Raw genomic sequence first — 25,742 nt, 5'->3', positions numbered from 1 at the left:
TATGCCTGGTGAGTCTTCTGAGTCCCTCGTGTAATGTCGTAATTAGCTCAGTATTTTATTCTAATACACCCATCGTCGAGGTAAACAACAAGAAACAACATGGCGGCGTCATGTTACCATTATCACTTCCAGTTGTTGGGTGTTGTGCGTTTTCCCTCGTGTTTTCTTATGGGGCTAGCAGGATTACGCGCGCGTATTATTGGAGTTTGCCTCCTAATAATAGAACCCGTTGCAAAAAAATGAAAATCAAAGTATGTAATAGGTTTTAAAATCGCCGACCCGTTCGACCAACAGTTGCAGAAATATTCGTGAAGAGCGGCCTTGGTACCCGTAAGTGACTTGTCCCGAGACGGCGTGGCTTGACTACGTTATGCAGATTTCTAGGGACCACCACAACCGCGAGTGAAGACCGATTCACAGATTGGAGCACGAGTATACGGTACGACAACTTACGACGGCGAGTTGTCAGAACTAGCGTGATTCGTATGTCCCGTGTAAGGCTTCGTGCTAAGCAGCAACGTCCCGGTGGCTCGGGGTCAGTTCATACAACGTAGTCGGACGCCACTAATATATGGGAATGGGCCTTTATCCGTGCTTCGTACGAAATACGGCGACACGGCAATCGATTCGAGGATTAGCTGGACAGGCGGCATACCGTAGCACGAATACGGTAGTACAAAACACTTTTTTCCGAGAGAAGTAGCTGGTGAGGTGACCAAGCTCTTTTTTGGAATGCGCTCTCTCTTTATCGATAAATTTTCCAAAAAAAAATTGAACATAGACCTAAAAGCATGTTCGGAATGAGGTATGTACATCTTAAAGTGTATCTGGCAACTATTGCATACCTCTTTTTTAACCAAGACATTCCCGAGACGCTGGGCATGTTTTTTCCACGCGTGTACTTTCAAACGCCTGTGCTTTGGGACGACAAAATGGGGACATTGGATCGTGTTGTTTCATTTAATGGTGGTATCATCGCACAAGCTAATATGTTGATGTCCTGTGGATTCAACCCTGGGTGGAACACCATCATGTGGCTGAGGGAAGTTGACCGCACGGGAATATACTTGGCGGACCGAGCGACGCGACAGGTCACAAAAGAGGCCCGAGAAGCAAGGCGATAAGCCGAAAAGCGAAGACATGACTTTAGCAATGACTACCAAGTTGTCGGTAATTGAAGAAACGAATCTAAAGGTGTTTCTGCCAATCGCAGTTTGTTGTTTACATGTTTCTTTAACTTTAATCTTAATTACGTTAAAACAGTGTTTTTCAGTAAAAAGGTACCATTTTTTTAACCTGTCATTATCAAAGGTTGATTGTTAATTCTTGCCACCTACATGGGTGTGCAAAAGTACTGAACTAAAATTAAAAATATGCACTTCACAGTTTTTGCGTTGCACATGTTTAATAAACTAAGAGAGCTAAGATTTCAATACTCGAAATACAAATATTGCAAAATAATTAATTTTTAATTAGTTTTGTTACTTCTAATTTAGTGTACAAAATACAAAATTTTGAACAAATTGATCCATATATATGACAGGATTACTCCCAATAATTACCGAGAAAAGTGTTCCTCAATATGACCTAAAATGCATGGGGAGTATAGGATTTAGGTACCCTGTGCCCATAAGCGACTGAAGATATAAAAATCCTGCGTCCGTGAATGTGCGAAGTTACGTTTTTCTTGCATTGCAGATATTGACAACAACGGCTATCTGGACAGCCATGACTTTGAATGCTTAGCATTGGTGAGTAAATTTCCTTTATTTACTTGTCGGCTCGTCCGTGGTCACTGTGAGATTTCTAAATACATGGCCTACTATATCCCCGCTCCTTGTGAGACATTCTTTCTTAAGGCCCGTTCACACTCTTGCAAACCGAGCACGACCAAGAGAAATGAGACCTGTTGAAACCTCTTAAAATTTCTTAGGACGAGAAAACACACTGACACGCTGGCACCATCTATGCGGTAACCCTGGAACTGCGTTTCACAAAAGCGAAGGTTTTGCGGGATTTCCGAGGTCAAATGTGCATAATACCTATACAAAAGCCTCGTTTATAACGTTGACAAAAGTTTTTCGAGCCATGAAAGAAAGGATACTACGCCAAAGAAATAGAAAATATGCCGGACCGCCAAGTTTACATTGCTACCCAATAGATGACGCCAGTGTGTCCTCTCGTCGTAAGAGGTATTAAGTTTCAAGGCACAAGGTTCTAAGAGGTCGCAAGTGTGTGAACCGGACTTTATCGGCTCATTTACTGCGACAGAAGACGATGCCCTTCATATATTTTGAGCAGCTAAAGAAGGGCGTGGTCTTTGTTCTTCCGACGACGCCTCATACTCATTAGCTGCGGCAATGAAAGAACACACCCCGTGTCTCTTAAAGTGTCGGTGTGCAGCCCTAAGCTGACAGTCCGGTGGAAGACATGCTTTCTGATCCGGTCCTGCGTCTGTCTTCGTGATCGCGCCCATAGCCACGCGCCGGGGACAGCTGATCAAAGGGAGGCTGTTGGTTGGTGCGACGAGAACGTAGCTTCACTGCACTTTCGGCCTTGGAATGAGCGGGGCATAGAATGGTTCCAAGTTGCCATCACGAAACATAAAATTTCGAGTGGTCGTTTAACAGCCACCATATGTAAGATGGTACTGCGAAGGACACGACGTCAACTTGTTTGCTACCGCAGGGCCCAAGCGTAGACGCCACTCGGCGTGGGCTTGTCTGTCACGCAAAAGCGCGCGTCACCAATCTCAACGAATGTTGCAGGAACGACACGGTATTTCCGTGAAAAACAATGGCTTCCCGCGAGAAGCGACATTGTTACTAAGCAGAAATATTTCTGGAAATTGTAGCTCGGTGATTCTTCAGATACTTTCCCATATAGATTTGTTTGCTTTTCATTTACAGTTATTTGTGCGTTTAAATGAAAAAAGTAAACCTTTAAAGGGACACTCAATTCCCAACAAATTAATATTTTAGTTTTCTGTAGAAAACACGTGCTTCACAAAATAAATTTATCTCTGCCTACAAGAAATGGCATCTTCCTAATATTTACGTCGTGAGAAGCATTTCATTCCAGCTGCGATCCCCATACTATTTTCTTCTTCGATTAAATTAGTAGTCATGTCATGAGTAGTCAATTAAAGCCCACAAAACCCGATACAAAAATAATGTTAAAATGACTAGTCATGTCTGAATACACTCAAGTCACAGCGATATCTGTGACCATAGAGTTAATATAATGTACGCTAGAAGGTCCACTAGCCACGACCTACTGCCACTGGCGCTAGTGTGCTGTTGCAAATTGAACCGGACAGCAACCAGTCGAAAGTTCACTTCCGGTGAAGCATTTCTTTGGAAAAAGGAAAGTGAAATTTTCCCCTGCACTTGAATATAATATAAAACACCACGAATAATTCGCACATGATAGATGGCGTGGAACATTTTTCAGTCACGCAGGCAAAAATATTAACCAGTTACCGTTTTTCTTTTCCTCGAATATATGGCATTAAACACAGTGTTAAAACAGCTTCATAATGCATTTAAGTGCACTGTTGGGTACTGTTAGCGCGAACACGGCGTCGGCGCTTTTCAGCATGGGGGATATAAGTGCCAAACGAACAAAGGGCATCTGGAACACCAAAAGAGAGGGCAGGAACCAGGAACTCCTTGTGCATGTAGACGATCAAAGTAAATTGAAGGCCACGTGATACAGTCTGATTTGCAATAAATAAGTACCGCTTTATTCTTTCTGCTCACGAATGTGTACGAAGATGCTCATTATGCGTTCAAGACATCACCCGCACGATCCAAATCTTTGAAAGTAGGGAGACACCAGAGTTTAATACGCGATAAAAGCTGCCCGATGTAGGAAATAATAATAAAGAAAAACTTTCATAGCCCACGTAGTTCATACTTTATGTTTTAAATGTTTTAACCGCTCATAAAGATGCATGACGGGGTCATTTTCATATACGTGACAGGACGGGCATATCAGCAATATGTAAGCGTCACCTGAATCCTAGTGAACCTTGAAAACGCTTTGCATCATATTCAATTGGTATTTTGCTTAGATTCGTCGCTCCTGTTTACACACCTTCTCGGAAACGCAGTTTTGGAATTGCGAAATTGCAGATTGCAGCGTTGAGAAACGCTGCAATCTGATTGGCTGCCAAGTGATCATGAAACGTTCTGGACGTACCCTGCGTTCTTCGCGCCCTCGGTGACTACAAATATTTGTCCGTCTTTGCACATTTTCACCGTCTCCCGAATGCCGTTTAAAAAAAAAAAAACTTTGAAACGTGAGAGCACTTGTTCCACGAGTCCGTGCTCGTGAGTAATTCTGCCTGGTGCCGGGGACAGCGGCAGACCCTCGTGGAGGGCAAAGGGGAGTTTTCGCGAGACCGGCACGAGAGGAACCTGGACATCATGCTGGGCCTCTGGAACGAGATTGCGGACCTCGCCGACTTCAACAAGGTCTGCTGTCTCCCCTCGTAGCCCTCTTTTGTGCGAACCAAAAGTATTTAAGCGCGCATCAGTTTCCCCCAGTGGACGGCGCCGTTGCGGCACAATAGTATGAACAGCCTTTTTTTTTTTTTATATGGATTCGTTTTGATAGAACTCAGCGGTTGAAACCGAAATGGGCGCGTCTCCCACAATGGCAAAAAAAGAAGAGAGGTTAAAGCGGGCAGTTATTTATAACGATTCCCGGAAAGGCGAATCTAACGAAGCTATTAAATACGGTTTTGAAAAGAAAGGCGCAGTGTCTAATTAGCCTTTTGAAACATATTAAACACAAATTCACGATAGTATTTCATAAAAGTATCTGACGATTGCCCGGTAGATTGAAATTCTAGGTATATGTTTTCAGAAATCATTTGACGGGAGCTTTTATTACGATCAAAAGTAACTCGTAAAAATCTAAAGAAAAATAAATGCTCAGCATCGTTATTGTTTTCATCGCTCCTTGAGTGATTTCACAGCAATCACTTCTTCACCGCGATGATACAGACTAGCTATTTGTTTCTTTTTCACATTTCGGCTGAGTCGATGCGGCACGTTTACCTTTTACTGAAGAACTTCAGTTTTACACTAATTAGCTGTGCATATAGTAAAACCAAAGATGGCAGAATGGCAGAAGGAATGCAAATTCTGGATCAGCTTCGCAGCAGATTCCTAGGGGATAGATGAGTACAAGATAACTTATTGATCATCACTCGATGTGCATACATAGTAATGACCAGCCAAAATTCTTTATGAGTAACTTTAGTGGGCATTGGGAAAGCGCACGGTAATGTGAGTCAGAAACTCTGAGACCGGCTGAAGGAAAGCGGTCTCAGAGTTTCTGAAGCAAATTTGGTAACGCTTTTGCAAATACTGTGCACGGGTAACGGTGGTTTTATTTGAATTCCACATAACATTTCATTTCTTTTTCAATAACTATGCGTTTATAATATATTTTTAACAATTTAATTTTAGGATAGCTCAAGTGCTCGTATTCAACGAAACTCCCCTTCAAAAAAATTAGAACTTAAAATCTTCATAGAACAACTTCTAAAGTGCCACCTGATGGAATGCGTCAAAAACGCGATTTAGTTTTCTTTTATTTATTTATTTTTATTTATTTACTGATACTGCCGGCCGCCGTAGGGCAGCCAAGGTAAAAAGAATACATCGATCAACTTTTACGAAAAAACAAACACAAAGTGTAATAGCGCAGCAAAAAAAAACAAAAAAAAACTTTACGTATATAATTACGAACACACGCACGTCTTTTCGCACATTTGGTCGTTGTTTACAACCTGTTGAGTTTCTTTACAGTGTTCGTATATTTCCAATTTTTAAAGACCATTACGAACTATTTTCAAAAATAAAAAGCTTGGTTTTAACTTTTATGATTATTTTTTTTCAAAATCGCGGAGTCGCTACCGCGAGTAATTTTGCCTCATATTCTTATTCTCGTATAGATACTGAACCGTTATGAACTCGGACATAAAACAACTATCAGTATGTAGCTTCAAACATAAATATATTGTTCGAGTTGATGAGTATGACAAAATTATTTATATCTTGCCCAAAACATTTGACATTAAAAAAAAAGATTTTCATAAAGGTTTCTATATTTTTTTTTTTTTTTTTTTTTTGAGAGCGCAGCTTTTAGGCGCCTTTTTCGGGCTTGAGCGGCGTCGCCGTCGGCGTAGCTGAGGGTTGCATTATGGGAAGTTTCCCATAATGACGTCACACGTGACGTCACGTGTGACATCACGAGGGTCATCCTCACGAGGGCCACGAGGGTTATTCTCACGAACGTTACGAAAGTCATGAGGGTTACCCTCGTGACGTCACACGTGACGCAACGTGTGACGTCAATTTAGGAAGCACGTGACCTATGGCGTTACGCGACGTCACACGCGTCTAACTGCCAATATTCCTGCTAAATGTACCCCCGTAACGCCATATGTAACGTAAAGAGGGTGAGCTTTCCCGCTAAATTTAGCGGAAAATTTTCCTCGCTAAATTTAGCGGGGAAGGAAGAGGGCATGCCCTTGCCTCCGTACGTTCCCCTCCTCCTCCTCAAGATCTGCGCTCTAATTCAGCGTTTCAGAAAATTGTAAATGTATATTTTTTTGTGTGTGTCAATTGCTCACTACCTCAACATTCACCCGATATAAATATTGGTTTACGTTTTTTTCGTTGTATTTTTAGACAACCAGTTCAATAGTCCTCTTTTTTGCAACGAACTCGTAAAGAACCCTAAATTTTGAGGTATTTGAGATAGTTTGTCACAAAAATCCAATATTTACTTTTATCTTTTCTTTCCATGGATTTCTTATAAGATACAAAATCACTGGATATAAATATTGCTCGACCTTGTTTTGATGTGTTTTCGGAACAACCAGTAAATCAGTCACGTTTTGACTAAAATTTACTCTCATTTTCGGCTAGGGAATGCTGCATTCACCGCAAGGTTCCCGGGGTCTCAATGATCATGGATTGTGCAGAAAAAAAAAAAAATATGTCGCATCGTCGTGCAATCTTTGTTATATCTTTTTCACAATATGAGGTGTAACCCCAATGAACAACACTTCTACAATAAAGCACTTCGCCCTAATTAGGTCGCCTCTAATCACAGACCATGGCGAGTCAGCCTCCATGCTTTTCACTTTTGACAGGAGAGTATCGTTTTTTTATTAGAGTAATCGCCGAAGTGTTACGTGCCAAAGAGGAATTCAGAGAAGGGGGAAAGCACTGTTAGATCAATCGCCTGTGCAGCCAGTTAGCGTGCCTGTCATGGCCGAGCGCCATTTTCGCACATCGGATTGAGCATTGAATGTGAGCTAGCTTCGACAATCATGATAATCTGCTTTCCGATACGAGTGGCACCAAATTTAAATATTATTTGGTGAGGAGTTCAAAATAAAAAATAGCATTCTCCTTAGTTGCGCAGGACGAACTCGTCGCATCCCTAAGCAAGATTCACAACATAGTTAGGTAGCCAGAAAGAACTACATCTCATCAAACACATCGTTGCGCAGCTGGAAATGAAAGCTATTTCGCTGTATTTAGTTTTAAAAGGTAAACAAGTTAAAAACATATATATTGCTTTGAATTTTTTTAATAGATTATATGTTATATGTAAGAATTTTAACCATTCGTTTTTTTTTCTCAAAACGTTTGCTTTTTTTTTCTTTACTTTTTACATCTACGGCCTTTTGTTATAGATTACGGGCTATTAATACTGTTCAATCTTTTTATTTAATTTTAATGGTCTTTATAAATACCCAAAGCCCCTCGATTTGTTTGCGTTTGCCTCGCAAGTAGCGTCAAATACTTGCACGAGGCCGCATGGAGCAGCCCTCGAAAGCAAATGGTGGCATTGAAATGAGCGGCCCTTGGAAACGAATAGCGGCGGAACACCCGCTCGTGGCGTATCTCTTGCGCGTTTCCACAATAACGTCCGGCGGTACTTGAAGGCATGAATTGTATCGAGAGCCTTTCTAGATACCGCTCTTGCAGTGTCATCAGTGCGCCCTCAGGCTAGCTCCAACCTAATAGCTTCAAGGCAGCGTCGCAAACAATCGCGAGAAAAAGAAAATAATAAAAACACCACAAAAAGTTTGTTACTGTATATAATAATTTTGAAATGAGTGTGGTTTTTTACGACAGGTCGAAGTAGCATCTTCATATTATATCCTGTGCGCACTTCACATGAAAGCTCTTATCAAAAACAATATTTTCTCACGGGCCATGACTGCTCGGATTAGAATGCCCCGTGTGCTTTATGTTCCTGCAGAACCTTTGAGTTCAAGTTTCTGAGAGCTTTCTTTATATTGAAATTTATGTTCTAACGATTATGGTCAGAACTATTATTGCGCGTGGAAAATTTAGCGACCACCCAAGCATGGTCTCGAAGAATTGAACTGTATGAACAATTTCATATCTGGTTCTGCGGGTCAATGAGCCCCTCAGCTGCATTCCATAAACGCAAGGTAGACCTTTAGCTAAAAAACGTTTTACAGCGGAGCTGTTAAGGGCTAGGTTTCCGAGGATCGTGTCCGGTACAAAACACTTGTCGACAAAAATGGCTCCGCTCTGGACAGCTACCGCCATCTATAAGCGACGGCGGCAAGCACTCAACCAGTATGGTTGCCGCCGCCGCTCGTAGATGGCGCCCACCTTTCCAGCTATCTAGGGTGCCTGCATGTCTGTCTGTCTCAGGGTGAAGACATCTATTGTTGCCCTGAATCTGCCAGCGCGTGACGCTCTCACGGTCCCGGTGCGTGACTAGGGCGGTAAAATGGCGTCTATGCATTAGCCAAAGCTAAGCGCTCGAGCTGAGTGACACCGGATTGCATGCACTTCAAAATGCATAAACAAACGATTGGGCGGAAAGATGGCTGAGATGTCACCACTCAAGCAAAAGCGCGCGTGTGTATGAAGGCACTCTACAGCTATCATAGAACAATGGAAAGAATGGAATGGAAAGTGGGAATTCATCGTAGGAAACAGCGCGAGAAACAGACGACGTCAAAGAAGAAGCACACGCAAGGAGCGCAGCGCTCGTCACGTGTGTTTCTTCGTCCTCGTCTATTTTGCGCGCTGTTTCCTACGCTCTTATCAGTTTCGGTTTGGACTCAGGATGGGTCAGCCGCGCGCCCTTTCGGGGAAAGAAGACTGGCTGCGGAAGGAACGGCGACGTACACAGCAGCGCGAATGGGTCCGTAACCGCCGCAAAGCCGCTGTCGCCTCGACTTTCACTGCGTCGAGCGCTTCGGATTCCCCTGCCAAAGAAGAGCACATCACTCGCCTGGAAAGCAGCCACCGAGAACAGAACCGGCGATGTAAAGGGCGCCGGCGGGCCAACGCCACGGTCGACGATCGTCCCACGGAGGCCAAGCGCAAGCGCAAGGCTCGGCGACGACTGCAGTCCACGCCGACTGAACAGTTTTCGGTCGCGACGGCGATGTTGCGGAGGGAGTTCGTGGATTACCCGTTTGGCGTCACGTGCGCCGTGTGCCACCGACTTTGGTCGCCGGAGGCGAATCTACGATCGGCGGCGTTTTGGACGAAAAGAAGCGGGAAACGGGCGCGTGTGTTTTGCGGCAGTGTATCGAGTACGCAGCTCCGCTGGTCTTCCTTCTTCAAGAAAGTGCAAAGGCTGAACGTTTTTTTTTTTTTTTTATAGAACCATTCAACGGTTGAAGAGCGGAGGGTCGTTGAACAGGTGGACAGGTTGTTTTCGTTACGAGGTCTACGAGGTTTTGAGTAAACCGCGCGCAGAAAGAGGTTTGGCAGTACTCTTTTAACCGATGTACAAAGTCAAGCTCATTTAAACGACATGATAAAATATAACTAGATTTTTTGTACTATCGGGGAAAAATGAAATGCGAACAGAGGAGCGCGTGGCTCGCGGTACAGGCTGCGCCACCTGGAAGTGAGCCTAGGGGCGAGGGTGCGTGGCCTACTCCGATGTGTTCACGCCCTTCGCTCTGCGCTCCCCATGCTTCGGCAGTGCGCCTCTCAGTGCGCTGAGAGCTATCACCGCTATCTTTGCTCGCTCGGCGTGTGCGGCGAGCTTCTTCGCACCGCACGCGCTGAGCCAGCAAAGATAGCGGTGACGCTTGCAGCGTACTGAGAGGCGAACTGCCGAAGCTTGAAGAGCGCTGAGCGAGGGGCGTGAACACATCGGAGTAGGCCACGCACCCTCGCCCCTAGGCTCACTTCCAGGTGGCGCAGCCTGTACCGCGAGCCACGCGCTCCTCTGTTCGCATTTCATTTTTCCCCGATAGTATGTTTTCTCGTCTTTTTAGATTGTTTCCAACTGTTCGTTGAAGCTATTATACCAAAGCCTGAGGTTTATAGACTCCACAGTGCAGCTGTATAGAGATTTTCCTTTGAATAAATACGACAAAAAAGGTAAAACAATATTTATAGCCCGTTGTTTACGACGACATGGGCAATAAATGATAAAAGTTAAAATCAAACATTGTTGAGAAAAGGAATACATTCAAAAGATTATTTTAAAATCAGTTTTAGAACATCAGAAGCAATATTTAACTTATTCGACCCTGTTTATCTACACGAACAAAATACTACAAAATAGTTTTCATTTATGGTTACTTACCGACATGAGCTTCATGGCGTGGCCCCCGATTGCTTGCTCCCGCCATTCAAATTTAATGCAGGCTTGACGTAGGATGTAAGCATGACCTGTAGACGCGACTAAGCGGTACATTCTTTATAAAGGCGTACCTAATAATATTGAAATGTGGTGTCATCTATATCACAAACCCGCTTAGCGTACTTCTTCACGTAAATTTGTGTATTTCAAATTTAGACAATACAGAATTGCCTTGGAGCTGTAGCAAAAGGCAAAAGCAAATGTCTCCTGACTGGGCCCCTAGCACAAGACTACACTTGCAACACGAGCAAAACTACAACACAGCAACGCAAATACAACATGAAAACTGCAAACACACTAGTATATACAAAACACACAACGCAACAACAATTTGAAATAAAAGGCATTGAAGCCATTAAAGCCCATAAAAAGTCAAGTAACATGATTTAGGAAATACAGCTTTGATTGTCTCCTGAAAGTCAGGGTAAATGTTGAGGATCGAGGTTTTGAGTTTGCCAATTTAATAGTTTTTGCAAAATGTCTATGTCTAAAATTGAAGTCTGCCTAACATAAATGGCATACGACGACGACAAGCATGATAAGCCGCGGCATGGTTAGCGTTTTCCTTGTTTTTCTTCGGTTTTCTTTTTTTTCTTGTTTTTCTTTGTCACCTAATATTTCAGCGATTGTTATTGTAAATAAAATACTTTTCTACGAGAGTTACAAATATGAACACTGACTCCCCATGGCCTATCAGTGAAGGCGGCCTGATTGAACAAAGATCTTCTTTTTAGCTAGGGATAATGTTTTGTGGTGACACCTGATATTGCTAAAATTATATAACAGAAAACGCATCATGGCAAAGTAGTTTTTTATTCGTTATTTTTTTTTTTTTTTTGCAAAATCTTTTACAATTGATCTTTGCGGCAAAGACAGCCTTCCTGAACCGGAGATTGGGATTCAAGGTGACTTATTATGCTGCTCGTCCCGAGAAGACATCAAAAGAAGGTCTGCCAATATTTATATTCCAGCACGCGGGGCTAAGCAAGCAACGCTCGGCCGTGGACTTCTAGAAGGTTCGCGTTTCTTCAAACTCAGGTCGTAACTTTTAGAATTTCTTCCGACTTGTTCTCGAAAGTGCCTGTTCATTCTCACCCCAAACGCTCGACGTTCAAACCTTCTGGGCAGAAGGTTCGAGCGTCGAGTGAACCTTTGAGATGCTTGTTGTATCAGCGATTTTGTATTCTACGCTGGCCTTGTCATGTATCAGCAGTGCGGAGCACACGTTATCGCCTGCCGTGATAAGCAGCGCCGCCGGGTAACCTTTTATTCGTTTTTACTTATATAAGAGATACGCGAACTGTATAGACAGCAGATGCTGTCTGGCAATAAACGTGTTAAAACAGACTGCGTTGTCCTACGTAACAATTCTGACACACGCTAGATAAGGAGCTGCGCGGAACTTTGTGGAGTCAGTCTTGCTCTCGCTTGCTCTTACGCCGCCAAATTGCCGCCCGCTTTCTGCTGTTTCGACGCTCGCTCTTTATTTTGTTTGGCACAAGTTTACCCATTAAATTATTATTCTCAGTTGTGGGCAATCCACCACAAAGAGAAAAGAAAATAAATACTGCATTTTTTTTAGAAACTCTACCTCGAGTATTTTGTAATTTTAGGTTCCTTACATGTTTGGGGAAAATAAGAGGCCTATTGAACTGGTTGTCTCAAAAATATAACAAAATGCACGTCGAGCAATATTTATATCCGGTAAATGTTAACGTAAAGAGCATCCAACAAAATAAAAATAAAATTATGACATTTACTAGAACATTTATTTCAAAATGTGAAGAATTTAGATTCTTAGCAAGTTTAGGGCAAGATAAAATAATATTTTCATATTGACCAACTCGAACAATATATCGTAAGATAGCTTATGTTTAAAGCTACATACTGAAAGTTTCTTTTTTTTATGTCAGGGTTCTTAACGGTTCAGATTCTATGACAATTTGGAAATGAGGCAAAATCACTCGCAGTACCAAGTTTGCGATTTTGTAGAAAAAATAAAATAATAGTAACCATAAAAACTTGAAATAAACGCTTTATTTCTAAAGATAGTTCGCAATCGTCCTTAAAAATTGAAGATATGTTAGCACAGTCAATAAACTCCACAAATTACAAACAGCGGCCAAATTTGCAAAAAACAAAAAAATATCAAACCGAGTTTTTAACGCATTGCACCAGGTGGCACTCCAGAATGTTTGCTATGAAACTCTTGAGTTGTGATTTCTTAAAGCACAGTTTCGTTCATTCTTGGACTTAACCTATCATTTATATTTATATTTCTTTTATTCCGAACCCCTCCCCTCCCTCTCCCTGACAAGATTGGTCAAATTCAAATAAAACCACCCAATCGAAAATGCCGAACCTTAACTTCACGTGAACCTGGTTTCTTCACATGCGCAATGTCTATACCCGGGGTAGAAAAAGGCGAACTTGTTTGTAAACAGCATGTTGATCTGTATTGACCTATTTGGATTCAATGGCGCCGATGGACTTACAGCGACTAGCGCGCTATCCTTTTGCTTCGCGCAGGACGGCCACGTGACCGTGGAGGAGTTCAAGCAAGCTGTTCAGAACCTGTGCGTGGGCAAGACCTTCGAGCAATTCCCTCAACCACTCAAGCACGCCATCAACTGCAAGTACGCCACAGCGGACGCCAATGGCACGTATGCTTAACCTCTCATAAAGCAGCAGCCTCGCATTCTCGTGTATAGACTGAAAGCTTATCCGTCCATATTTTTTTTTCACGTAGGAAAACGTCATGAGCGATAAAGAAATCGGCTCTTTATACAAATAAACGCAACCGTTATATCCAGAATTGCGTTTCCTGAGGAACGCAACAGACACTGACGTCCAGTCATTCGTGATGATTGAAAACCTGAGACTGTGGTTTGAATAACAGAAAATCGTGAAGTAGAAAGAAAAGGGACAGACAACGTCTCAAACTCGGCTAAAAACTTTATTGCCTCTACGTCTTATATACACCTCCCCCGGACGTCGAACGTCGCCACCACCACAACAGTTGATCACTGAACTACTAACAAGAGACCGGAATGACAATACACCGAACCGCAACCAATACTAAAAAAAATCGTTATACAAACAGAAACACAAGTTCGTCACCACCGCACCCGGAAGGACTTGGACGCGGACAATGTAACACTAGCACTTGGAAACACAGAAAGACCGCCTCTAACTTAACCCCCCTTTCCCCTGAACTGAACCATGAATCACACACTGTCGCCAACAATATCCCCCATACGATCCCGAACCCAACAATGCAAACAACTGCGAAGTAGCCTCCTCCCCTTTTACGTTCACCCCACACTAGATCTTTACAGTCGAACAAACTTTTTTGACTCGCTTCCAATTTGCAGTGACGCTTGGCTAATGCGATTTCTCCATGTTTTTATGCGAACAGTTTCTCGCACCACACGTATCATCTCCTTACGCTCTTTGTGTACGATTTCTGTCTCTGACCAGTTCGCTGTACATGCATTACACTCCTGGAGATGCCTCGCTAGTTCAGAGTTTGAAGCGTTGATTCGCACATTCCGTTTACATTCTGTCAGCCTATCGTTAATGCATCTTGCAGTCTGACCAACATATTTAAAGCCGCATTCCAAAGGAATCTCATACACTACTCCACTGACACATGGAACAGATCTGTCGCGATGCATTTTTTTACATTCTTTCTGTCCTGCCTCAAAAGGAGTCAGTTTAGCTCATTTGAAATCACATGTGAAAACGGTGTTAACCCCAAATCTTTCTGCACATGCCTTCAAGTTATGCGAAATGACGTGAAAATATGGAACGGCAGCCCCGTCGGTTCTTGACACTTCGCTTATCTTGCTTATCTTCGATCTGTAGAGCAAGCTGCCGTTTCATGAAGGATTCTTGATAGCCGGCCCTCTCCAGCCTTCCCCATTGTCGTTTCAAAGACTGCTCCATGTAATGAATTTATGACCTTTATAGAGCGTTTTGGGTCAGAGACTTCACTACCCCTGCCTTTACAATTTTAGAATGACAACTCTGCTTCAATAGGACGGGTTTTGGTGCCTGCTTCCCATATTCCCGACACAGCCTACTGCCCACATGAATGCGTAAATCCAAAAATTGAATGACATTTTCCTCCGGCTTTTCCACAGTGAAACACAGCATCGAGGCCGCTGAACTTATTACATTTTGTAGACTATCCGAAAGGTTATCGTCATGTATAACTTACACCAGCTCGCCTGCACTTTAACCGTGTTTTCATTGATCCTCCAGTCATTGCCTTCCGATCGCGACCCCGTCTGTTTTAGCGTTGCCATGTCTTCATGCTCCACCTTTTTTAAACAAAGATTTTCGCAGCTCTAGGTACTACGAGGGTAGAACGGCCTTGTTTCGCCCCCAGAACCAAGTCACAGACAAACCGCTGGAAATCGCCAAACTATTCGCTGCCCACTGCTCTTTGGTCAACGCTAGCATAACGGCGGACGGCTTGGATGGCTCCGAGACGAATGACCACCCTCAACTGCACATGCACAGCGGTTCTCAAAAGGGGACTCTCCTTCATCGGCTTCTCATGTGAGTCACTACGGCAGGCCATCAGTAAAATCAGGCCCACCCAAGGCGAGGGACCAGATGGAATATCACCTGCTTTTTTTCAAGATGGTCTCACTTCATGCTCTACCGTCGCTGTTGATGGTTTTCCCGGGTCTTCTGGATGAAGGCGTCGTGCCAGAGTCTTGGCGACGGGCCCTTGTTGCCCCTGTTCACAAAGGACATGGGAAACCCTCCAACAACCCCCGAAGCTATCGTCCTTTGTCGATTGCACCAATTGTGTGTCGAACTTTCGAGAGTGTCGTCAACTCATGCCTCCTGGACTTCCTCGAAAACACTTCACAGATATCGCCATTGCAACATGGGTTTTGTCAAAACAGAAGTCGCTACTCTGTCTCACTACATCAGCAACAACATGAACAACCGAGTGGCAGCAGACCTGGTGCAATAGCCCAATCTCACTGAGCGTTCGGCGCATGCGTGACGCCGCCATAACGTTAGCTCACAGGAGGCAGAAGGCAGTACACGAGAGGGCTCGTGCTGTCTCGTGCTCTGCACGCCAAGAGCTCCAGCGGGGTTGTCGCGCGTGAAAAAAACACTGAAGTTCCCTCGATGGACTGCGGCAGCGGTGGCGTAGTCAAACTTGCTGGTGAGATCGGTCTATTCGACTTAACAAACGCTTTCAACACCCTCAACCTAATTATCTTGAAGCGGACATTGGGTGGGGCAGGCATAAGCGGCCCTTGGCTGGTGTGGCTGTGTGACTTTGTTGCAGACCACAGCCAGCAGGTAGTATACAGGGGCACTCGCTCTGATGAGTGGAAGGTTAAATCAGGCGTACCGCAGGGCTCGGTTCTCAAACCGACTTTGTTTCTTATACGCGTAAATGGCATGCCGCAGAGCGAGAGGCTTCTGGTGGCCCAGTATCCTGACGACACCTCCATCCTGTCGCCCGCCTCTGACCCCAGTAGCTGTCAGCACCTCCAGGACTACCTTGAGGGAGTGGAGCATTGGGCCCTTACCAACGACCTCCATCTGAGTCCCAGCAAGAGCGGCGTAATGCGTTTCAGTGCCAGCAGGAAAACTGAGTCACCTGCATACAGACTTATAGGTGCCAATCTGGTGCCCTGCGAGACGCTCACCATCCTTAGAGTGGTGTTCTCTCCAACGCTGGATTTTTCAACCCACATCGCTGGTCTCCATTTTCCACCTTTTTCAAAAAAAGATTTTCGCAGCTATACGTACTGACAAGGGTAGAATGGCAGAGAAGCTTCAGTTGTTCCGCCTTCGGCAACGCTTCAGCGTCTCGTGAGTGGGTCTTCAGAGCGGAGCCTCAGACAACTGCGGAAGACCGTAGCGAAATATTCTCGTAGCGACTCCTCCGTCTCGGTGTACCCTCTTCTGCCTCCTCAGTTTTCGCGCTTGGTTGCTGTTGTCACGAGCTCTCTTGGCAGCCGGCCATCTTCCACTGACAAGGATGTCGCGATGCGGCGCTGCGAGACCTGAAATATAGATGCACGCTGGGTCAAAGAGATAGCAACACGCATAGCCTCATGCATACGCGGCCAAATTTCGACACTTGGTACTGGAGTTAGCAAATTGGTCGGCTTGTCCTAGTCGAATTTATTATTCGCGCTGCGGCCAGTTTTTGCCCGCGATTCTTGTGGTAATTCTACTCGGATTCGATTCTGGCGGCAAAATCCGTCGGTCTCTTTTCCGTAAAATGATCATTTACCGGATCTCTTGTAAGGGTGTTTAATTGACAGGCGCTAGTGAGAGTGCGTCGTTCAGATCACGTTTTTCTTTCAAGAGCCTGAAACGTACTGCCACTTTTCGCCCGAGCTCCAGGCGGCCAGAGAGAACATAAGTCAGACTGTAAACGCTATCTTGACACCCACTCGAATCGCAGCATGAGCCTTGGGATGCCGACTCGCAGAGGAGCCGCGTGTCGTTTATTGCCTCCCACGCACCATACAATCGCTGAGTGAAAATTAAATAAATGAGAAGAAATGAAATGACTTCGTGAGTCATCCGACAATTTAAAAAAACAGCATGCATACTTTTTTATTATTCAAAGGTGAGATGTGTTAAACCGTTTTTGTTGAAATATTACCCACTTCGTAAACAAATATCTCTTCTGTCACGCGTCCCCTAACCTTTTCACTTCAACACATATAGCGGAGTAATTGACCTCAAGTATACACTCTAAAAACGGGTATTACTTTACATCCTTTTGTCCTATATAATACACCCCAAAACTTCATTTCGACGTATAGCGCCCTATAGTCCAACAGGCAACCCCGAATTTTACGAGGGGCTTGATATTGACAACGGTGGGATATAACTTGTTAAATAGCTAAAGTGCGTATCAAAGACCACAAAAAGAAAACACCTAGTTTTTGCAGTTGGGCTAAGAAAACTCCGATAATTTTTTTTGTAGTCAATAACACGTACATTGGCTATCTTAATAAGTTGTACCACACTGCTATCAAGTCCCTCGTAAAATTTGGGGCCGCCTGTTTGATTATAGGGCGCTGTACGTTAAATTGAAGTTTTGAGGTGTATTATATGGGACAAAGGGTGTAATAATACACCCTTCTTTCTGAGAGTGATACACCGTTACGAGACTCGTTCAAGCTACAACTATTTTCATTTCTAAAAATAACTTCTCCGGAATGATGCCAAGCAAAAACCAAAAAGGAATTGAGCGGATTGAGGAAAGGGGAGGAAGATAACGGTGGGAGCTTGAAGAAGCCTCGTGAAAAATTGAGTTGTTCACAAACTCACAGAAAAACACTTAATTGTGATGCAGATATGTGTGGTACTGAGAAGGATGGTTAGTGCCTTCCCTGAAGCCCCTGGTGCATTCTGAGTTAATAATCTTGTACCATGGGGAGACTGGTGTAGTACCGTTGTTTCGAACAAATGACGTAAGAAAACAGCTTCTTTGACCTCCAAAATATTTTATTACTATGCATTACAGAAATAAGTATCAAATAAATTACACAGTTCACGGGCAAATTGAGACCTCATCATCGCGGCAATAACTATAATTTATTGAACATCAGCAAAAACAAAATAAAACAATTTTGAATGTGCGTTGCAAGGTTACTCAAATGCAACCTAATGAATCTCAGATGCAAGGTTTTTGGAGAAGGAGAGAGAGAAGGGGAAGTGTAGTCAGTAGTAGGCAGCAGAGCAGATAAACGGGGAATGTTCTCACAAGTGGAGGATTTCTTTTCGGATCAATGGCCTCGACGCATAAAGGTGTGAGAAGGTGGTTATGCTTTCGCAGGAATAGTTTCTAAAAGTGGACGACGAATAACAGGTTCTGTGAAAGAAGACAAAACAAAAAAGCTTCGTTCTTTCAATTACTTGACATCCTCGCTAGGAAATGGAAACGTAAAGGGTCCTTGTTCAGCGTGTTTTCCCGTAGCTCAATGTTTCGCCCAATTGAGTCGTTGGTTATTTTTAGGTCGTCTGCCTCGATCGATCACAAATCAGACGCAAGTAGTGCGTCAGGTGTTCAATCGGCAAATTATTGACTGAACACGAGTCCCAGGCTCCCAGCCAAACGCTGCGTCTGAAACAGTCAACGTTTCTTGCCACCACAGGGAACTACTTGAAGCGTTATTCTCATGCATTCCAAACAATTCTATCGAAGATCTGCGGGCACGAACGAGGGGCCTGTTTTAGTGCCTTAAAGGGCAACTCCGCTTTATTTTTGATATTTAGAAAACTATGTAGCCGTCTTCAGTATGATATAGGAAGACCCCATGTCAAATATTACGATCTAATTCCGTTTATATATTTAATAAACTGGCCAGCAAACCTTCAAGCGGGCCAAGTCGCCGAAATCTGCCAACTCTAGCGTGCGGCGCGAGCCGCAATCGTCAGCGCAGTCAATGCGACGGAGTTGGAGCGGCCAACGTTGAACCACTACGTCGGAGGCATGACTACGTCATTCTCACGTTTTGCTTGTTTTTACTTCTCAGAGCGAAATTGAACGATGACGTCATGAGTTTCTCCTCCCGGTGTTGGCTGACCGGGCGTTCACGTGATCACCGCAACACGGATGCGCTAGTTTGCGCAGCTCTTTCTCCTCTTTGGCCTTCTCCCCTTCCCCCTCTCCCCCGGGCTATCACCGTCCACGCCATGCAAAGCGACCTGCCCGCGTCCAATAAAAAAAAAAAAAAAAAGACCTGCCCGCGTCCCGTGTCCTGTTTCTCGCTCCCTCCCGAACGTCACAAGACCACGTGGTTCGACGTGACGTGCCCATGACTCTGACTACCGGAGACCAATGTTGCCTGACGCAACCAAAGTTTCGGTTTCGGTATCAGCTGATGTTTAAATTAGGATTACACAAATAATATTCCACATTTCGCGAATCCGAAGACCTAGAGTTGTTTAGTAGTGCTTTGTGAATTTGAATCACATGGAAGCCTAAATTTTTCGGAATTGAGCGGAGTTGCCCTTTAAGCGCGAGACACATACGCGTCAAAACTGTCCGATCTGACGTGCGAACGGTCGGAAAAATGGCTCCTGCGACTCGCCGCACTCGACAAATCGAGACGCGTCGTGGCGTCGTTCCGTTCAGCTCCGCCCAGTTTCGGGTATCGCTCTACCGGATGGGTGGATGGATTATAGTGGCTGTAATTATAACGGACGGTAGCTCGCGCCACCTAGCTTAGAAACCTGAAATACTCCCCACGCCATTCGTGGTTTTTCTGACTTTAAAATGAACGCAATATTTTTTATTATATTTCATGTAAGTGTGCGTGCCCGAAGATTTTACGTGAGGTTACTTTTCTGCTCAACATCACTTAAATACAGTGGACCGCAGCGGACCTTGGGAGCCATCCCAGCGAAACGAGCACTGCGTACAAACCACATGACTACGCACCATTGCTGCCTTTCTTCCGAAGGTCACATGACACTCACATGACGTTGGAATGGCTCGTAGCGTCCGCTGCTGTCCATCGTAAGGTGAACCGGAGTATATTCGGGTTCCAACGGTCTCCATCGGTCCCAGAAGGCCGGCTCGCCATGGCGCGGAAAACTCCGATGGCTGCCGGACGGAGCCCCCGTCCGACGGTGCGGCGAAAACCGTCGCCTCCGGACGTCGTTCCGACAATTCGCCCGTCGGATCGGACAGCTTTGACGCGCATGTGTGTCGCACTTTAATTAGCGACCGTCCTCGTAAAACTTCGACGCTATACAACGTTTATGTTAAAGCAGACTTGCGCTCGTTACTTGAAAAATGAAATAGATTACAATTACAAATTACTTAGCCTCAAATGTAGTGGATTACCGTTACAAATTACTTTTGCTGGAAAGTAAAGGAATATTTTATTCGTTACCAGTTACTTTCACGTTACTTTTTCCGCACGCTTGTCTAGGAAACAATAGAAACAATTTATGTTTTTTTTTTACAAATGTTCCGCAACACTACTTTTTATTTCTCATACGCCCGTCTTATGGTAGTCTTTGGAAGGATAAAATATGGTATTGAAGAGAAAGAGTGTATGTGCACTCCGTTCACCTGTAAGCTGACAAGGCACCGAAGGCTGCAACTGCAACCGCCATCCCGCTAGCTTACGGCCTCCGGAAATGACCCCTGGAATCGTGCAGAAGAAGCTAGCGGTGCGCATGCTCAGTAGCAGCGCCTACCTCCGCTACGAGATTCGGAGCTAATGAAGCGATCTGCGAAAGCTCCCTTTTGACTCGGGTGTTTCGCCAGTTATTCCCAAGAAAAGAAAAAATTGGTTCTAACGTTACAATGTATAGCCAATGCAGAATGCAGGTGTCCCAGCTTACCTTGATGTGTTTCCGTAGATTAGAGTTTGTTGTTCTTGCTGATGACAATGTGTGTGTGCGTTTTTTGTTTTGTTTTGTTTTGTCAAGAAAAGTATGCACTGAAACTATAGGTTCTTCCTAATGCCCTGAATTTTGATCATCTCATTAGAGATGGCCATGGAGACGACAGATACTCCATAACCGAAAACTTGACCAGTCAGAGAACAGATGGCGCTTACAAGTTATCGAATGTCCATAGGTTCTCAATTTCACACCAATATTCGTGGAGGCCAGGGGCATGGAGGGTTTAGAGAGCAAGAGAAGTGGTGTCCATCGGTCTCACAAAACGATACAGGATAATACCACTTTTACGCGTTCTGCCTCTCTCTCTCGGTCAGCCCTCCTTAGTAGCCCTAACCCCCCCCCCCCCCCCCCCCGCCCTTTATGTTGGCAGTGGACTGTAAAGTGAGGAGTGGGCCCGAACACCATGCCCAGACAAGTAAACCAAGAGAAATATCGTCCGTACCCTCCAAGACGATGCCCTTAGCATCGCGCCGGGCGCTTTTTAGCCGTACCTCAAGAACGAGCTAGAATACAGTAGCGCACACCAAAGACAAAGAGAATCGCGCGAGGCTACATCGTCTCTTACGTGAGTTAAAAAATCCTCGAATCTAGGGGGTAAGGACCCGCGTTTGATGTCTGTGCAGGTGGCGGGAGACGTCGAAGAAGTTGCAAAGAGTGAAACGGTGTAAAAGACAAAACACAAATAAACGCGCAGAGCTTTCTCCTGCCCGGGAGAAGAAGAAAAACGCGATGGAATGCGACGGAAAGCCTACTCGATCTTTGTCTTTCGTATATTGGTACATGCCTTGCCCGTTTTTCCAGTGGCCCTAGTGGACGGTCATGCAAAAAATCGTGTTTTCTTTTCGGCTATTCTCCCTTTCCTGATGTTTTCTATTTTCTTGAACTTGCTCTCTTTATGCGACTGAATATTCTGCTCGTATTGCTCCAGTTACTGTATTATGCTCAAATGTTTAAATGGTAACGAGTAATTAAAGTAATCCGTTACCAATATTTAGTGACAAAATTACATTACAAATTCCTTAAAAAAAGTAACGTGGTAATTACAAAATTACTTGAAAAAAGTAAAGGATTACAAGTAACCCGTTACTTGTAACGGACTACTCCCCAAGCGTGCATCAAAGCGGGATACGCGTGCGAGAAAAAGCTGCGTCGCGTCGCGCTGCTGAGCGCCGTAACCGTAGCAACCGTCAATGACGAGTTAGAACGACAGCGCCGGTTGCTCTGGTTCCGCGCTCGACAGTGCGACGTGACGCGAGTTTTGCTCACACGTGTCTCCCGGTTTCAGGCAGCGAAGGCTACAGCGCGAAATTGTGGTTTTGCGGCGTATATGTTTGCGGAAGAAGCCCACGCGCTACCTCTCGAAGCAAGCAGCGCCGGTTGATTCCCGTCTGTATCCTTCGCTGCCCTCTCAACTCAAAGGTGAACGAAAGTTAGTCCGGTCACGCGCTCGAGTTAGTTACTGCAGTCGTACATGTCTAGTCATGCAAAAGGAAACGTGACGGTTTATTTTGGAAAGTACTAATTTGTCCACCGTGTTTTGGAGACTTGAACTGACGAAATTTCGACAACGTGCACGGCTTACGGTTGCTTGGTTGGTGTCGTTGATGTGACCGAGCAGCTGGTGCTGACTCGCCCTCTTTTTAGCCGTCGGGGACCCCTATTTTAAAACTTCATAATCTCTTACGTGGAAGAGATGGTATTGCATGGTTAAACCATTCATGTGCGGATCGCTCGAAGGTTGAGCTGCATGGAGCGAAATAAGCGACGAATTTCGCCCGGCCCCGGTAGCACCGCGCGTGGCGTCAAAACCGTGTGTGTCCGCGCGCAAACCGAGTGCCGTCGGGCGATGTCCGTCGGTTTCTCGCCGCATACTCGACCTACGGATCATAGCCTCGAAGGACTTTGCAATTTCCATTAGGTGTGACGCGACTTGAACTGTGAAAAGGGATTTACGTGCCATATGCCACATATTCAAAGCTACAATGTAGATCGCGTTTGGACCAGGGGTTTCCCCAAGAATTGAAATTAGGGGGAGTGTCTACATTTTTAGGGAAGGAAGCGGGGAGGGGTAGGGAGGGGCGGCGGGCATTGAGAATAGACGAGTCGTTTCAAATTAAGGGGGTGCCTTCAGAAAACAAGGAGAGTGTACAGCCCCCTAGGGGGTGTGTTGGGAAATCACTGGTTTGGACTCGTCGTGGAGTCACGATGAACGGAAATCATCTTACGAATGCGCTTTGCACAGGTCTGCTCGTAAAAAGAAAACACTCCTCCGCTCGTCCCATAGGGACTGGCCTCCATGGAGCGAATATCTTGCGCCGGCGAACTTCCCCTGGCAGCACATTTGCTTCGCACTTGGTGGCCTTTGTCGCCAGTCCTTGAGCGGACCAAACGCCGCGGTGTTTTTCGATGGTTCATATTAGCACACAGTACAGCGCACTACTGCAAACGTACTCTCGCTCCTTACATTACACTAGACATACACTGCCCTGATTGTGGGTGCGAGGTTCATCTTCCATCTTCTACAATTTTAGGTAGGCACAGTTGTCAGTTAACGAGTTAAATTATTGAAGCCGAACACATCGTCAGGAATTATGAAAACTGTATCAGTACACCATCTTTGAACCTGACAGAAAAAAAATAAGCATCTAGGAGATTGGATCGCGTGATTCAGGAAATGCGGTAGTTCCAGACGTAGAAGACGACAAAGTGTATAAAAACTAGTTGTCAGTCAGCGCGGTTCGTTTGAATTTTTTCTTTCTGCTTGTGTGTAAGGTTTGAGTGTACTTTTGCAGTAGTGCGCTGTACTGTGTGTTAATATGAGCGACCGGCTCGCCCAAGCTGCTACATTAACAAGATATTGTTCGCTGGTTCGTTGAGCGGGCTATCCTAAAACTGTGGGGAAAAAGCCATGTGCGCGCAAGTCTGCATTTCTGCAGCAGTGTCACTGACAGCTCAACGAAACGCAGGGCATTGTGTGAACGCATTTCGCTCGGTGAGTTGTTCTTTGGCGTTCTTACCTACTTTATAATGGCACTGCCAGGGGAGCCACAATGTTTGTTCACGACCTCTTAAACTGACTACAGTGGTCTGAAAATCTGCTGCTGTATAGAAAGGCTTCCATTTGCGACGCAAGTGATCTTTTTGCTGTTCTTTTCCAGGGGACGGGCTGTTATCGCTGGACGAATTCCGACTGGAGTGCATCAGTCGGCAAGCAATTCGAGACTTGGATGAAATAGATGACAGCTATCAAAGGCTCATCACGGTGCGTACCCTTTATACCTTTTCGGTAAAAGGGACACTAGACTACTAACAACGGACGCTTGCATGCGAGCCAAAATCGTCTTTTGCAGAAGTACAAAAAACAAGACGCCGCTGCCGAAATTTTATCAAGTATATTTCTTTGTATGGCCTGCAATAAGAACATTTAAGATGTAAATGACCTTTCCAGAACTTATTTATACACTCATAAAATTAGTTTCTAAAGTAGAAGTCCTCGTGATTTCGTATAATATGTTTGTTATCGGGAATTGACAAAAGTTACATCGTACATGTGAGGAAATGCACTGTGAGTACGAGAGTCCTTCGGAAGGAGCTAAAACCTGAGATGATTTTGCTGCTTCGTAAATCAAAAGTAGAATATAGTTAGCATACTGAATGTATTTGGAAAACCTTTCAGGCACATGAGACTCGCAAGTCGTAATAATAATTACGTTTTCCCGTAAAAGCCATCTTTCCGCACCGGCATTATGGACAATTGCGTACAAAAAAATGTAAATAACCATCTCTGGTGACATCGTATGAATGAAAGTTTAACGGCGTTCATTGAACCTTTTGATTCACAATTAAAAAACGACGATGACGACAACCTATAGAGGGGGAAATATGAGATACAATATTTTAATGGCAAGCTCTGCCTAACTTTTAACTATTACTTTTCTTGCTGGCACACATTGCGCACGCGCACACACGCATTAATTGAACTTCACTTGGAGCGCAACACATGTTTGCTTTTCAATACTAGAATATTGCAAGTGCGAGCAGAATGTGTCTGCAGCCTCTCTTGTGCACCATTCGCGCTTGCAGGGTGCCTTTTGTTTTAAACTATATGTAGGTGGACGCATACGATAGTGAACCAGAAGATCATGCACGTGATCTTCTTAACACTAGTCTTCATCATCCCGACATCCAGTTCACTACTGGTCCTCCTGGTATTCTGCCAGAAATGAAATGTGCCCTAAGAACGATCAGAAGTCCGCCAACAACTTCAGCAGTCACAGAACAGTGTATCCGCATCCTTGTTGGTTTATCGTATCACTAAAGTTAAAAAAACTAAATGTATTCCTTTTATTATTTTTTCTCTCGTAGGTGCGTAAGAGTTACTTTAATATCACAGCGTTGAAGCTGATATTCTGCGAATAATAGCGGCAGTAGTAGAAATATTTGCAATGACCTCTGGACTGCGGAAGTAACATAAGGTAAAAACAAAGCATCGTGCCCGTTCAAATATGTGTCTAAAATTTCACCATCGAGGGCTTGCACAGGACGCGGTGCGCTAGAAATACGTCATGTCCCTTAGCAAAGAAAAACCTAACTATTCTTGAGAACAGCTTTCTGTCGAAATGAAAACATTTCTATGG

The 25,742-nt window shown here is 44.6% G+C and overlaps 1 protein-coding gene across 4 annotated transcripts in view; it reads left to right on the top strand.

Moving 5' to 3' along the window:
• Nucleotides 1–25,742, top strand: part of LOC8041177 (sarcoplasmic calcium-binding protein 1) — a 308,124-nt gene that overhangs the window by 273,132 nt on the left and 9,250 nt on the right. For 3 of the 4 annotated variants that reach the window (XM_040500478.2, XM_029993046.4, XM_029993047.3), the window contains 4 exons: nucleotides 1,699–1,751; nucleotides 4,365–4,478; nucleotides 13,213–13,342; nucleotides 24,264–24,367. In XM_040500478.2, the coding sequence (XP_040356412.2) occupies nucleotides 1,699–1,751; nucleotides 4,365–4,478; nucleotides 13,213–13,342; nucleotides 24,264–24,367 (401 nt within the window). The remainder of the gene's footprint in view (nucleotides 1–1,698; nucleotides 1,752–4,364; nucleotides 4,479–13,212; nucleotides 13,343–24,263; nucleotides 24,368–25,742) is intronic. The other variant, XM_029993048.4, reaches the window with a different exon arrangement.

Source organism: Ixodes scapularis, unplaced genomic scaffold (assembly GCF_016920785.2).
Source record: "Ixodes scapularis isolate PalLabHiFi unplaced genomic scaffold, ASM1692078v2 PGA_scaffold2__306_contigs__length_199485367, whole genome shotgun sequence".
Classification (NCBI taxonomy): Eukaryota; Metazoa; Arthropoda; class Arachnida; order Ixodida; family Ixodidae; genus Ixodes; species Ixodes scapularis.
This window is presented reverse-complemented; position numbering and strand designations above follow the sequence as displayed.